Below are 15,406 nucleotides of genomic sequence, written 5' to 3'. Positions count from 1 at the left end.
GCTAGTGGGCGCACTGCTGGGCGGAACTTGCGGGTGTCACTGCTGGGCACCGATCATCAGGGCACTGATCATCAGTGCCCTGATGATCGGTGCCGATCCCCGCTCTGACAACTGCCGGTTCTCGGCAGTACTTTCATCACGATCTGACAGCGTGAGGAAAGTGCAGCCGAGAACCGGCACTTGCATTTCCCTGTGATCAGCGTGTCATTGGACACCGCTGATCACGTGGTAAAAGGCCGGTGGGATCGGCCTTTCACCACATCACGTGATCAGCTGTGTCCGTAGGACACAGCGATCACGGAGATCGCCGGGTGCGCGCCCCCTGGGGCGCGCAGGAGAGCGCGTTCTGGGAGGGCGTCATATGACGTCCACTCAGAACTAGCCGGCCGCGGTGAAGCCGTCATTCGGCTATGCGCGGTCGGCAAGAGGTTAAGTTTTGTGTAATAAAATGGAATGACACGGAAAAAATATTGAACATGCTAACTGCAATTTAATTAATACTTTGTACAAAATCCTTTCTTGGTAATGACAGCTTCAAGACGCCTCCTGTATGGAGAAACTATTGGCATGCATTGCTCAGGTGTGATTTTGGCCCATTCCTCCACATAGTCTTCAAATCTTGAAGGTTCCATGGGCCTCTTCTATGAACTCTGATCTTTAGTTCTTTCCAGAGATTTTCTATTGAATTCAAGTCAAGTGATTGGCTGAGCCATTCTAGCACATTATTACACATAACTTAATTTCTGAACTTATTTGTTTTGGTCTCTTTGTATGTATAGATTGCATGAGTTTCATGTCAGTAGCACCTTTAGAAATATATTTATGGAGAAAAATGGTGATGGGTTCAATACTTATTTTACCCTCTATATGTTGTAAATAGATGAAAACTCAAGAATATAAAAATAAATAATACAATGTGAATAAAAACAAGATGTGATAAGGAGAAATAAGAAGAGAACAAATCACTTGATATTAAATACATTTTTAATTACTTATAATGGATACTGTATTCATGTACCAAACAGTCTAGATGTGTATATGAATAAAAGAGAAGATGAAAGGATGGGCGCATCTAACAGAAAAAGTTTAAATGACCATGTAATATGAAAAAAAGGGGTGGACCTGTATGAAATGTTAGATAATAGTACGGATCTCTATTTTTCATTAAGACCATGCTGGGACAACCACATAATTGGTGGAACAACTGTAAAATTCTTCTATGTGAAATGTTTTGCTATTGGCTGTAAATGTTTTTGTACATGGCTAACAAACTGACTAGACAGGGTTTTTTCTTCCATTTAAACATCCCCACTAAATTCTCAAATACATTTAACCCTTGAAGTAATAGTTTCTTCAATCAATTTGCTTTGGGAAGTTTTACTTCAAGGATAGGGGACCTTGCGATACCCAAGTTTGGGCTTGTACAGAAAAAGGGGGCCCTAGTAGAGGTGCCCATAAAAGAATGATCTAATGTTTTGATTTGAGAAATTGTTTTCCATAGACCTATGGTTCCTCTGGAACTGCGTGATGATCCTCATGTGATTATCAGCCTGAGATATTTTTTTCTTTTTTATTTATGGGTCTGTCCAGATAAAAACAATAGGCTTTATCCAGTAAATTTGTGAAATACCTTTTATCTAAAAACTGTTTCTTCAAAATTTGGCTCTGAGTAGCATAGTCTTCATGTGCAGTGCAATTTTTCCACAGCCTACAGAATTGGCTTTTCTTCCTCATCTTATGATGGCAACTCTTTGCATGTACATATGAGTTGCCTGAAGTCAGTTTAATGTGAATGATGGATGTAACTTAATCCCCTTGGGAATGAAGTAGAAGATCAAGGAATGCTAATGAAATTTTAGAGGAAACATGAGTGAAGAAGAAGCCAAATGTGATATTGCAGCGTTCAGCAAAATGGTCTATAGAGGATAAGGGACTGTCCCAGATGACTAAGATGTCATCAACATAGCTACCAAAATATACAATGTGCTGGGCAACGGGATTGTTATTATGGATGTAATATTCCCCCATACCCATTGCTAGGTTGGCATAACTGGGCGCAAAGTTTGCATCCATCGCCTTAAATTTGTAATGGTAGGTATACTCAAATTCAAAAAAATAATGGGTTAAGCAGAATTCTGTAAACTTCAAAATGAAGTCTGCTTGTCTGTGATGCAGATCTGATGTAGTGGAAGGAAAATTTTGTATGGCTTGAAAACATCATGAAGGATCAAGGTATACAGCAAACACACATCTAGTGAGAACCAACAATAGCTGGATTCTTATCTGTATGATTTAAGGGTTTTTAATAGGTGCCCAGAATCAAACGCATAAGACGTCAGACCTAACAATAGTGGCTGTAAAAATTTATCAATGTACAGCAATAATCCACTATATAAATAAAAAAGGTGATTTTGAAATTGGCAGCAACATATCTCAAAAAAGTTGGGACGGGGCAACAAAAAGCTGGCAAAGTGGTATTACTAAGGAAAAGCTAGGCAAACATTTTGCAACTAATTAGGTTAATTGGCAACAGGTCAGTAACATGATTGGGTATAAAAAGAGCATATTAGAGAGTCAGATTTCAGAATGTTGCTCAATGTAAAATTGCAAAGACTTTAAATATATCTTCATCTACATAATATCAAAATATTCTGATAATCTGGAGAAATCTGTGTGCAAGGGACAAGGGCAAAACGCAATATTGGATGCCTGTGATCTTCAGGTCCTCATATGGTGACCACCCTAGACTTTCTGTAAACTGCCTTGTTCCCGGCCTTCTCAGAGAACACTGCAGGCTTAAAGAAGTGACACAACCACCTATCTTCTCCTATCTGCTGGTGATTGGAGACACCACAGACCTAAAGAAGCAACACTACCCCCTTCTGCTGGCGCCAGGACCATAGGCCCTGGGAGCTGAATCCTGCACTGTTGCAGCTCAGTAGGATTGAAGTGGGTGTCAAAACTCTGTGGCGGATGTGGAGGACAAATACTCTTTTTTGTTTGCTTTGCTTCTGGTGATGTCTAGTGTGATGAAATGCATTAGGTAGGAAGTTAAATTAAGCTTTTTTTTTTTTTTTCTTCCTGCTTTTCTTAATGGATTAATGGATTAATTAGGGAATAATAAAGAAACTGGGAAGTCATCCACCTCCCTGCCTGCCTACACTGCTCTATTTGACCCCCCTTCTAATGAAAGGTGAAACAAATTTGCTGAGTGATCCGAAACCACTGGGAATACACTTTTAAGGTGTTGATTTTTGGCACACTTTTTGCTTTAAATGGACACTAATATTGCTATGAACAATTTTGATTCAGATCTTGTTTGTTATATGTTTAAGTCTACAAAGGATATTTAGACCACTGCTTGTGTGCGAGAGGGGATTATAGATTAGGAAGCACAGAACTGTGGAATGTGTTTGAGTGACTCTGCAATGCCTGAAAGCCATAGTCTGTGGTATCCTTCCCAGTTTTGGTGTTCCTCTTTCTGACCCTCAGGCATCTCAGGGCCAGCTCATATTCCTGGATTCCCTAGTGGCCATTTTGTAGGGCTTCATTTCTAAAGTCAAATTTGCTTGTGCACTGTGCCCTTGGAAGATTCAGAAAAGGAGCAGTTTCCCTAAGACAGAGGTCAAGGGTCCTGCATTCTCCCAGAGGAGAATGAAAAATCCTACAAGCTTTAACCACTGCTGTGCTGGACACTGATAGAAGTCACAAGACTGCTCCAACTGCTGATGACAAAAGGTACTTAGCAGATTATATTTGCTAAAATAATTGCATGCCCATGTTCTCTGTATTGTGGGAAACCAGATATAGTGAATGCAGGGTCCTGGGTTTAGTAACACTTTAAGCAGTAAAGCCTAAAGCACAGTTGGGGGCCAGTGTTGTCAATTTTTGTTGCAACTTGCCTACATCATCATTCAGGGAGTTATATACATCGCCCCTCAGTTTAGACTTCTGTGTTCTTCCTAGGATATTAACCTAGTATTGTTGGTGCTGAAAAATAAGCTTTTTGAGAATATCTGGAAGATCAGCTGTTGGTGCTATCAAAGTAAGTGGCATTTCTGGTGGCAATTACTTTGGCATGCTGGTCCTCTAAACTGTAGCATAGTCCTGCAAGCTGTAATATTTGGTGCTTCATAAAGATAGTCATCCTGCATCCCAGACTGTACTCCTTGCCAAACGTGGTATCAACTTTCTGTATCATACTTCCATCTCTCTGTCCCAGGCCAGTCCACAATAAGGAAATTACCTTACATTCCTTAGGAGTACTTAAGGCAGTTGGGGTGTATTTGAATGCCATGATTGGGTTGTGTAGGAGAGACCCTGTGGGCCCAAGCAAAGGACTTTCAACAGTGATTGCTACAATCATATGCTGGGTACAGCAAACAATCCTGCAAGAGTATGCCATCAAGCACTGAGAACCATTGTTTCTGGTCACAGCACACTCAATCAAGGTGGTAGGTACAGTACATCCTGGGCCACCATCGAGCATTAGTTTCGCAGCGTTGTTAGGTATCCACTTGGTCATCAGTTCAAACATTCACTGAGTTTTACAAGAGAAAATACTTTTCTCTGCATTCATTGGAGGAATTTATACCCCACCTTCTGCCTAGATGCTGATGCTGGCTTGAAGCTTTTCTTTTTAAATATTATTGTTTTTTGCACTGCTATGCCATGTAGCTGATTTGTGAACAGCTGTGGACAGGGGCTGCCCCCGGGCTGACTTTTTTTTTTTCTTCTCAGTGCACTTCGCATCCTACTTCTGCAGGTGATGATATACCACCAGTCAGTAATCATCTAAAGCAGAGCTGTGTCCTCCAATGAACACAGAGAAATGACAGCGAGTGCAAAAATTCCATTTTTTTTATGTGCATACCTGACTATTTCATCTGGTTCTATCCAATTCTGAAACAACTTTTTAAAAGTGCATGTGTATGTTGTACGGATAGAAATAAACAAAAAGGATTTATGGTTTAGAATCCAGGTTCTCTGAGCTTGAGTACAAGTTTTGTTTTTACAAATCTAAAACCTTCTCATTTTCAACCCAATAGGGATACTTTCAACTGAAGGCAAATCCAGGAGCATGGATGTTAAGACTTCGGAAAGGAAAATCGGAAGATATCTATCACATAGTCTCGTGAGTACTCGAGCAGACAATCTTTTGCCTGAATGCTTGGCTTTGTGTGTGATGCAGATGGGAATACATTAAATCGGTCTGCTACAAAGATGCCAGTTAATAAATAAGAATGTTGTCTTTACATTGCTTGAAAAGAATGATTTGCACTGTGTTTAGTGTTACATTTATTAACACCAGACGCTTTCAATGGGTTATGTGAGTTTATGAATCACCTGTGTTTCATACGCCTCCGTGTATGACAGTTGATAGAATCCAGGAGCTTATGATACTAAATAAAATAGTGCTTCTGTCAAAAGAAACATGAAGAAAACTCATGAGTATAAACAGAAGAGCGTTCATCCATCTAATTGTAGGCTGTTTATTAAAAATTAAAAGGAATAAGAATAATGCATTCATTGAATTTGAAGAAATAAAAGCATGTCACTATGGTGGTGCTGTCCCCAGTGTGGTAGCTCCAGGATGCAGAGTTTGGCAGGTAAGCTGCTGGTCTGGCCTGTCAGGTAAGTGGCTGGTAGCTTATCCTCTGGCCGGGAATCCACTGGAGAACCTTGAGGTAGAAGGCAGGCTGCGGTGTGGAACACAACCCATCTCTCACTAGTTGTTGGCTTTGGGGTATATTAAGCAGCTATCGGAGAACCCTGAGAATGTCAGGATGCCGGGGGAAGGGGGGGGGGCGTGGTTTTGTGTTTTCAGGCAAAAAGCGCTGCCCTTTGTCTAACCAAGAAGAAAACTCATATCTCTCATCAGCCCTGTAATTAAACCTATTCACTGTTGAAATCTTACTTAGCATCTTTAATAGCAAAAGTATGCTGAAAATGTTTGTTTTTGTTATGGTAGTATATTAATGCAGGTGAACCTTTTCACATCAGATGAACGCTTATAGTCACTGACATACTTGCACACATTTTAAGCCATGTACATTGGCTTTTGCTAATCATGGTCATTTGACATTAAGTTTTCCACAAAACAAAATACATATATTTCTCTCCACCAGGGCTTGACAAAGTTAGGAGCCAGCTTAAAAAAGTTAGGAGACAGTTTTTTTTGTGTTTGTTTTTTGTTTTTGTTTTTTAGCTAAAAAAGAAAATATTTGATTGATTTACTTTGGGGTCAGATGGCTGTCTCATTCAATTGCGGTGCTGCTGGGTTGGACGGCTTTCTCACTGGGTGGTTTCAGGGGATGCATGTCCCTTTGGGGCTCTTGTGTGTGGGGATTCAACACTTGAGGTTATTGGGGCTGGAGTTTTTAGCGTGTGTGGACTGGACTCACCTCCTTGCTTGTCTCTGGAAACACACACGGGACTGTTGGTGGTGGTGGGGTTGGGGGATTACAGTGTGCACGGATTGGCTGGTGCCAAGGAAGAGAGGGGGGTCACCATGGTGGTCTTGGTATTTACAGTAAGTATAATGCCTATAGCCACAAAAAGACCAGTACCTCTTTCACTTTCTATCTCTTTAATCTGGCTGTAGACAGGTTTTAACTGCCTATAATGGTTTATGCCACTAACCAATTGTTAGGGAGTCCTTTCAATTGTGTTCTGAATCATTAACCACTAAATAACTTGGTGGTCTTGGTAATTACAGCAAGTCTAGTGGAGTAAAGTCTAATGTCTATAGCCACCAAAAGACCAGTGTCGAGAAAGTGATATTGGGGGGGTTTAACCACCTGCAATGGTTAAAATGATTGCTTTCTGTTTAAGCAAAGATACTTTAGATACAGTATACCACTGAACAATTTATTTTACCTTCATGATTCACATAAGTAAATTTCAATTTGGAGATTTAGTGGTCCTTAAAATTGATACCAAACTTTTTCATTGTGTTTATGACTGTTTTTATTACTGTGTTTTATAAAGAATTTTATACTTTTTTTTTTTTTTTTGGTCACGCTTGTTAAAGGGTCAAAAAAGGACAATTGCCTTTGCTGGCATATCACATAATATCAGACCTTCACCTTTTGTTAAGCTTTTCACTATGCCACATCTAAAAGGCAAAACCGACCCCCATTTTTATGCAGGGCTTTACTGTCTAGTTACCTAGAACCACCAATCAGATTTAGACTTTGAGCAGTTCAGAGCTGTCATACCACTGACATATGGCTTTGGACATTTGGTTAATCGTGATTTTAGACACACAGAAAAAAAACTTGGCACCCACTCAAATCAATTTATTATCAGCAAAAGTAACATGCGGAGCAGTACACAGACCAATATACAGTATCTCACAGAGGTAAGTCCACCCCTCACATTTTTGTAAATATTTTATTCTATCTTTTCATGTGCCAAAACTGAAGTAATGACACTTTGCTACAATGTAAAGTAGTGAGTGTACAGTGTAAATATGCTGTCCCCCCAAAATAACTAAACACACAACTATTAATGTCTAAACCGCTAGCAACAAAAGTGAGTAAGTGAAAATGTCCAAATTGGGCCCAAAGTGTCAATATATTGTGTGGCCACCATTATTTTCCAGCATTGCTTTAACCCTCTTGGGCATGAAGTTCACCAGAGCCTCACAGGTTGCCACTGGAGTCCTCTTCCACTCCTCGACATCACGGAGCTGGTGGATGTTAGAGACCTTGAACTTCTTCACCTTCCGTTTGAGGATGCCCCACATATGCTCAATAGGGTTTAGGTCTGAAGACATGCTTGGCCAGTCCATCACCTTTACCTTCAGCTTCTTTAGCAAGGCAGTGGTCATTTTGGAGGTGTGTTTGGGGTCGTTATCACGTTTGAGCACTGCCTTGTGGCCCAATCTCCGAAGGGAGGGGATCATTCTCTGCTTCAGTATGTCACAGTACATGTTGGCATTCATGGTTCCCTCTATGAACTGTAGCTCCCCAGTGCCGGCAGCACTCATGCAGCCCCAGACCATGACACTCCCACCACCATGCTTCTGTAGGCAAGACACACTTGTCTTTGTACTCCTCACCTGGTTGCCGCCACACACGCTTGACACCAGCTAAACCAAATCCGTTTATCTTGGTCTCATCAGACCACAGGACATGGTTGCAGTAATCCATGTCCTTAGTCTGCTTGTCTTTAGCAAACTGTTTGTGGGCTTTCTTTTGTATCCTCTTTAGAAGAGGATTCCTTCTGGGATGACAGCCATGCAGACCAATTTGATGCAGTGTGTGGCATATGGTCTGAGCTCTAACAGGCTGACCCCCCCACCCCTTCAACCTCTGCAGCAATGCTGGCATCACTCATATGTCTATTTCCCAAAGACGACCTCTGGATATGGCGCTGAGCACGTACCCTCAACTTCTTTGGTCGACCTTGGCGAGGCCTGTTCTGAGTGGAACGTGTCCTGTTAAACCACTGTATGTTCTTGGCCACCATGCTGCAGCTCAGTTTCAGGGTCTTGGCAATCTTCTTATACAGTAGTCTAGGCCATCTTTATGTAGAGCAACAATTCTTTTTTTTCATATCCTCAGAGTTCTTTGCCATGAGGTGTTGAACTCCCAGTGACCAGTATGAGAGAGTGAGAGCGATAACGCCAAATTTAACACACCTACTCCCCATTCACACCTGAGACCTGGTAACACTGAGTCACATGACACTGGGGAGGGAAAATGGCTAATTGGGCCCAATTTGGACATTTTCAGTACTTGGTGTACTCACTTTTGTTGCCAGCAGTTTAGACATTAATGGTTGTGTGTTGAGCTATTTTGAGATGACAGCAAATTTACACTGGTATACAAGCTGTACACTCACTACTTTACATTGTAGCAGTGTCATTTCTTCAGTGTTATATGAAAAGATATAACATATTTACAAAAATGTGAGGGATGTACTCACTTCTGTGAGATACTGTAATACAATTATTCAATAGGATAAACGTTTACCAGCTAGTCCACTTGCAAACAACTGCAACACTTCGTTAAACGTTTTTTGTTGCACCAAACATGTGAAGCTATAATTTAAACAATTTGCATTAAAAACAAGTTTTTGCTGCATATACCTACATGTGAAACCAAATTGCCACATCGATAAAAAAAAACCTAAAAAAGCAAATTGAGAGCTGTTTACCCCTAAAAGTGCAGAGACACATCAGAATCCTAGAATCACCTAATGTCAAATGAAAACTATATATATCTCTACCAACAAATACATGATCACTCCAGGTTGCAATTATAAGGCAGTATTATCGTTTTCCAACTAGTGAATACTTAGTCAAGCATTTTTGCTAATTTTTCAAGGCTTGTTTTAGCCTGTGTTAAGTAAACTCCTCCCCCTAATACTTTTCATTGGTCAAAACAAAATGGAAAGAAGATACACATGTAAAAAGTGTTGTAAACCTCCGTTTGTATTGAGTTCTGCCTGTCTGCTGGCCATCTTTTTTTATCTGCTTCCTGGATCCCCTGCATGCCTTGCAGCTTCTGCTCTGCTGTTTACTTTCTATTTCTAAGGACTACATAGCCCATAATACTTTTCCGCCTGCAATCATTGATTCCTGTACTGACTCTGCCTCCTGAAACTCCCCCCCCTTACCACCTTTTTGGTTCAGAAGGCAATCTCTGTGCCATGTGTGACACAGCAGTTGCTCCTCATAGTTAATACGAAATTAAGGAAATAATAGTGTGGGGATCTTCAAAAAGTAAGTTTGCAAACTTCAACATTGCTCAGATTAGTAGGAGTAGGCTAGAAATACAATGTAGAAATGAATATATGATAGCTATTCTGTTAATGTATATATTCCTTCAGTGCCTCTCCACAGAGCAGAGCTAGAAAACTGCCTTCATAAAAGTGGATACATCATCTTTATTCCCCACCGAAACAGCTTTTTAAGTGCATTAAAGTTGAATTCCCTTCAATTTGAAAAAGATTCTGGAGAGCTCAGTAAATATTTAATGTCAGGATAATAGACACAAGTTTGGCAGACAGTCAATTTCTACTCTTGATCTATGGTCTGTTAATTAACAGAGATCTCACCTTTGTTCTGTCACTAAATGCCTCTTGTCGTAAAGTGACTTGATGAAATTATATCTGCAAGGCCTCACATTAAAATTACATTTTTTAAAGTTTAAATTCCCTCATAGGACTTTTTTTTATTAAAAATTAAAACAGTTTAATCACTATGTGATATGTTTTAGATTAAAACGGCCCTTCATTGTGGTGAACTTAATGATGACCATTTCATGATATATGTAAATTTCTGAATCTTTTCACTTAAAATGAACTTAGAAATTGTTGTACATTTTTTTTTTTGTAGCATGCTTCTAGTTTATAGTTTTATGGTAATTTAAATATATATTTCTTTGTGACTGAACCTTCTGCAAGTATTACATTTTTTTTTTATACCTTATTTGTTAAAAGGTATACGGATCTTGTACATATTTTTATAGTTAAGAAAGGAAAAGGAAATCCTGATAAGCTGCCACCATCCCTATATGATTAAATACAGTTGTAGAAAAAAAACCCTACACTGTATGGGACTTTGAAGGCATTTGTACATATATAAATTCTTTATTTTTCAAACAATTCCATAAAATTATGGCATACCACACCATTAATACAAACCATGATATTGTACATATTCTTATATCACCATTGGAGGATATCATACAATAGTTAAACAATGGTGCTAAATGATTACATAGATGGTCCTGCTGAAATCTGGCACATTTCGGAGCTATATAACTCCTTCCTCGGGGATAGCAGACACTCTGAGTAAAGGTGTGTGTGTATATATATATATATATATATATATATATATATATATATATATATATATATATATATATATATATATAGTAATGTGAGAGAATCAAAACGTGAATCAGTTTTCAATCATAAAAACAAACTCCAAAGTCTTCTGCATCTCCCGGCCAGGGCGCCTGTGTGCTACGGGCATTCAAGAGTCCCACCCAGATGGAACACAGGAGCCAACCCAGATCATGTTATATTTATGGGGGATCTCAGTGTTCTCAAAATGGATATATTGACATCCGCATAGGTGAGTCATAGATCGTATATATACGGTAGGTCTCCACAACTTTATCTCCAAACATACCATGTGCCCCATCGCAAATAGTGTCTCATCATCATGAGAGGTCCAAGCTGGCACCTCTAGGTCAAGAGTCCACGAGTTGTTCATCTATTGTATGATATCCTCCAATGGTGATATAAGAATATGTTCAATATCATTGATTGTATTAATGGCATGGTATGCCATAATTTATGGAATAGTTTGGAAAAAAAAGTGTTTAAGTACAAATGCCTTCAAAGTCACATTCAGTGTAGGGGTTTTTTTTCTACATATTTTTATAGTTATGGTCAGAAAAATAAGAATTAAAGGCATTTAAAAGGAAATTGTGTAACTGTATTGTGTGCCCTTTGAGCCTGCAGGTGGAACTAGTCTCTTTTTATGTTTTTCAGACTTTGTTTGCTTCATTGATATAATACCTATAAGAAGCCTGTTTACAGAATTCTTTACGTCATCATAGAAATTACTAACCCCTTATCACATGGCTTAGTAGGATGTTTCAGTCAGACAAAGGGAACTGCAAGGCAAGCAGTTTCTCCTGTGTTCTCAGTAAGTCCTGGTTCACACTGCTGCTACTTCTTGTGTGATGCAGAAAGTCGCATGGCAAGTCAAAACACATTTCAATGGGTGCTGTCTCCATTGCTACGACTCAAGTTGCAGCAACAAAAAAATAGTTCCTGCACTGCTTTTTCTGCATCTTCCTTGTGATATGAGTGCCATAGATTGCAGTGGTAAAATCACAAAGGTTGTTTCTTTGTCTTATCTTTGCGACTTTGGCTGCAACTTCAGAGGGTTTTGTAAGTTCAATAATATGTGTCACACTCTGTATTGTTATGATTTGCCATAGTCGCAAGACTTCAAAGTGCCATGAAAGTCGCAACACAAAGTCACACTGGAAGTTCTGCGACTTTGGGGTTGCAGCAGTGTATGCCGAGCCTGAGGCTAGTTTATTACTGCTCTAGGAAATCTTTTCAATGTGTCAAAACAGAGATTCTATATAGTTAATAATATGCACCATGTGTGGCAGATCTGTGCAGTCTTTTTATAAGAAAGGCAAGGTGACTGCAACCTGAATGTTTGCTCCCTTTAGTGGTTTATCTACAAATCTCTGTATATAATGCAATAACAATAATATAGAAAAGCAAGTATGTAAAAAGAAAAAAAAGAAGGCACATCAAAAGTTCTTTTAATAAATTATATTATACTTTCCTACATGCTCAAAGAATACATTAGCTTGAGAAAAACCCTGGTAAGTTGTTGCTTTGGTTTCCTTTAGTAAACGGTATTATTGCATGCAGAATTTGTAACCCTCAATGCAAGAATTACTAGTACTTGGACCTCTCCATTTTTACAACACATCTGCTGACTGCCTTTGTTATAGCAGGCATTGTGCTTGCAGTGATGGACATAATTGTCAATCTACTAAAAGAATCAGGTGGATGCTTAGTTCATATCAAGATATTTCTGACAGATTTGTCTGTATTTGCAGCCCTTCCACCTCCAAATCTAGATAGCCAGCTACAGTAGTTTTGAAGAGATTTTAAGAGAGTTAGCATTTTTCTGCATTAAACATACTGTATTCACAGTTAAGCAGTGCATATGGGCATATTTACACATGGCACAGTGCTGCTACTTAGAAGCAGAGGGATGCATTTCTAAATTGGGATAGTAAATACAAAAGGGTATTTAACCATTTGCCGCCCGGCCAATGGCCGTTTTTATGGCTGCAAAAAGGCACTAGATTTCCGGGGTGGACGCCATTTGGCGTCCTTCTGCACATGCGCAGTTTTCGCGCTTGCAGAGCCGCGCAGCGGCGCGATCTGTCACCGGCCGTGTACCTCGGACATGGCTGATGACAGATCTGAGTACTGGCCCCGTTGCCGGTACCATGTGACCTGCTGTGACCAATCACAGCAGGTCACATGACCGTTGTATACAATGGATGGCTTCATTCATGCCATCCATTGTATACTAGTGTCTAGCTGTGAATGGTCACAGTGATTACATACACGTCATGTGATTAGCTGTGGCCAAATCACAGCTAAGCACAAAAAAAAAAAAAACCCTGAATGAATCGATGTCATTCAGGTAAATGCTTGCTTATAGCAAAGTAATTCTTTGCTATATGTGAGAAAAAAAAATAGTGAAAATTATTTTTTTAACCGCTTGCCGCCCTGCCACTGTGTATATACGTGTGCAGGGCGGCAGTGGAGCGCAAAAGCACGTTTTAAAACGTGCTCCACGCTCCCGACACATTCGCGGGTAGGGGGCGCTCGCGCGCGCTCCTGCCGACCCGCGGGCGACACGATTTGATCCAGGAGGGATCAATCATTAGATTTCAGCCAGTGATTTCTGGCTGAAATCGGATGATCGGTCCCTGTCCTATCCTGTCCTGTGTTGACATTTACACAGGGCAGGATATGATGTCATTCTTCTCTGCCTGGACACATTCCGTTCCAGACAGAGAAGAAGAGACATTTAAACGTGAGTAAAACACTACACTGACAGAACACACCTAGGACACATTTAACCCCCTGATCGCCCCCCCCCCCAGTTAACCCCTTCACTGCCCTGTCACCAGTGTCACTGATCAGTGAAGCGATTTTTATTGATCACTGTATCAGTGTCGCTGGCGACTTCCAATAGTGCTAGCGCCCCTCCCAGATAGCGCCAGTTTGCCCGCCAGTACACCAATAAAGCCGTTTAACCCCTTAATTCCCCCCCCCCAGTTAACCCCTTCACTGCCCTGTCACCACGGTCACTGATCAGTGAAGCGATTTTTACTGATCACTGTATCAGTGTCGCTGGCGACTTCCGATAGAGTTAGCCCCCCTCCCAGATAGCGCCAGATTGCCCACTAATACACCAGTAGTCCCGTCTAACCCCTTGATCGCCCCCCCCCCTGAGTTGACCCCTTCACTGCCCTGTCACCAGTGTCACTGATCAGTGAACCAATTTTTACTGATCACTGTATCAGTATCGCTGGCGACTTCTGTTAGTGTTAGCGCCCCTCCCAGATAGCGCCAGATTGCCCGCTAATACACCAGTAGTCCCGTCTAACCCCTTGATCGCCCCCCCCCCCCCGAGTTGACCCCTTCACTGCCCTGTCACCAGTGTCACTGATCAGTGAACCAATTTTTACTGATCACTGTATCAGTGTCGCTGGCGACTTCCAGTAGTGTTAGCGCCCCTCCCAGATAGCGCCAGTTTGCCCGCCAGTACATCAGTAATCCCATTTAACCCCTTGATCGCCCCCCACCCCCCCAGTTAACCCCTTCACTGCCCTGTCACTAGTGTCATTGATTACAGTGAACAGATTTTTACTGATCACTGTATTAGTGTCACTGGTGACATCCGATAGTTTTAGCGCCCCTCCCAGATAGCGCCAATTTGCCCGCTAGTACACAAATAATCACATTTGACCCCTTGATTGCCAGGAACACGCTTACTTGCACGCTAAACCTTTATTGCTAGTATAGTGTCTGATTGGATCAATATCTTTGATCAGATCAGCGCTATACCAGCATTCACATTACTATAGTATCCCCAAAAATGCAGTGTTAGCGGGATCAGCCCCAACACCTGCCAGCACCTGCGTTTAGCCCCTACCCCCCCCCCTTCTCCCCCAGCAAGTGCAGTGTTAGTAGATAACTGTCACTTGATACATATTACACACAAAACCGCAGTGTTCACAGAATCAGGCCTGATGTCTGTTAGCACTTGTCGGTAAATTTTTTGTAGCGGTTCAAGCAGTCCCTGACAGCCAGGCGCTCTTTTTCCCGTGAGTCGCACTAGGTACCTGTAAATTTAGTGGCCAAAATGTCTAAGCAAAGGTACTCTAGTGAAGAGGCCTATAGGATTCTGAGCATGTCAAGTGAGAGCGAAGGGGAAGACTCACTGGCAGAATCGGGCTCAGAATACGAACCTATAGACAGCAGCGGCACCCTGACAGGTAGCTCAGACGACAAGGAAGTGGTCCCTGCTAAGGTCAGGCGTACCTGATCCCATTCACAGGTTGCTGAGGTGGTACAAATGCATGATGACTCTCATATGCAGCAGAGTGCCAGTACTAGTGCCGCAGTATCTTTTGGTGAACTGGCGAGCACCAGCGGCCTAGTACATCCTGGTCGTATGCATACCAGCACTGCAGTATCACTTGGTGACGTGGCGAGTCCCATAAGTGCAGTACAAGCTGGTGCGGTGGCGAGCACAAGTAGTGTCCCGCGGCCACCAAGAATTCGCAGACAGGCCCGTAGAGCCCCTAGTGTCCTTCCAGATGTGCTT

At 41.3% G+C, this 15,406-nt stretch overlaps 1 protein-coding gene across 1 annotated transcript in view; it reads left to right on the top strand.

The window, feature by feature from the left end:
* Positions 1-15,406, top strand: part of UGGT2 (UDP-glucose glycoprotein glucosyltransferase 2) — a gene marked incomplete at its 5' end in the record, with an annotated part of 518,844 nt that overhangs the window by 385,964 nt on the left and 117,474 nt on the right. The window contains one exon of the mRNA XM_089680491.1: positions 5,049-5,134. Coding sequence (XP_089536617.1) covers positions 5,049-5,134 — 86 coding nt within the window. The remainder of the gene's footprint in view (positions 1-5,048; positions 5,135-15,406) is intronic.

The sequence above is a fragment of the Staurois parvus genome, unplaced genomic scaffold, assembly GCF_062004578.1.
Source record: "Staurois parvus isolate SC_StPar_1 unplaced genomic scaffold, SC_StPar_1.0 ptg000243l, whole genome shotgun sequence".
NCBI classification, from domain to species: Eukaryota; Metazoa; Chordata; class Amphibia; order Anura; family Ranidae; genus Staurois; species Staurois parvus.
This window is presented reverse-complemented; position numbering and strand designations above follow the sequence as displayed.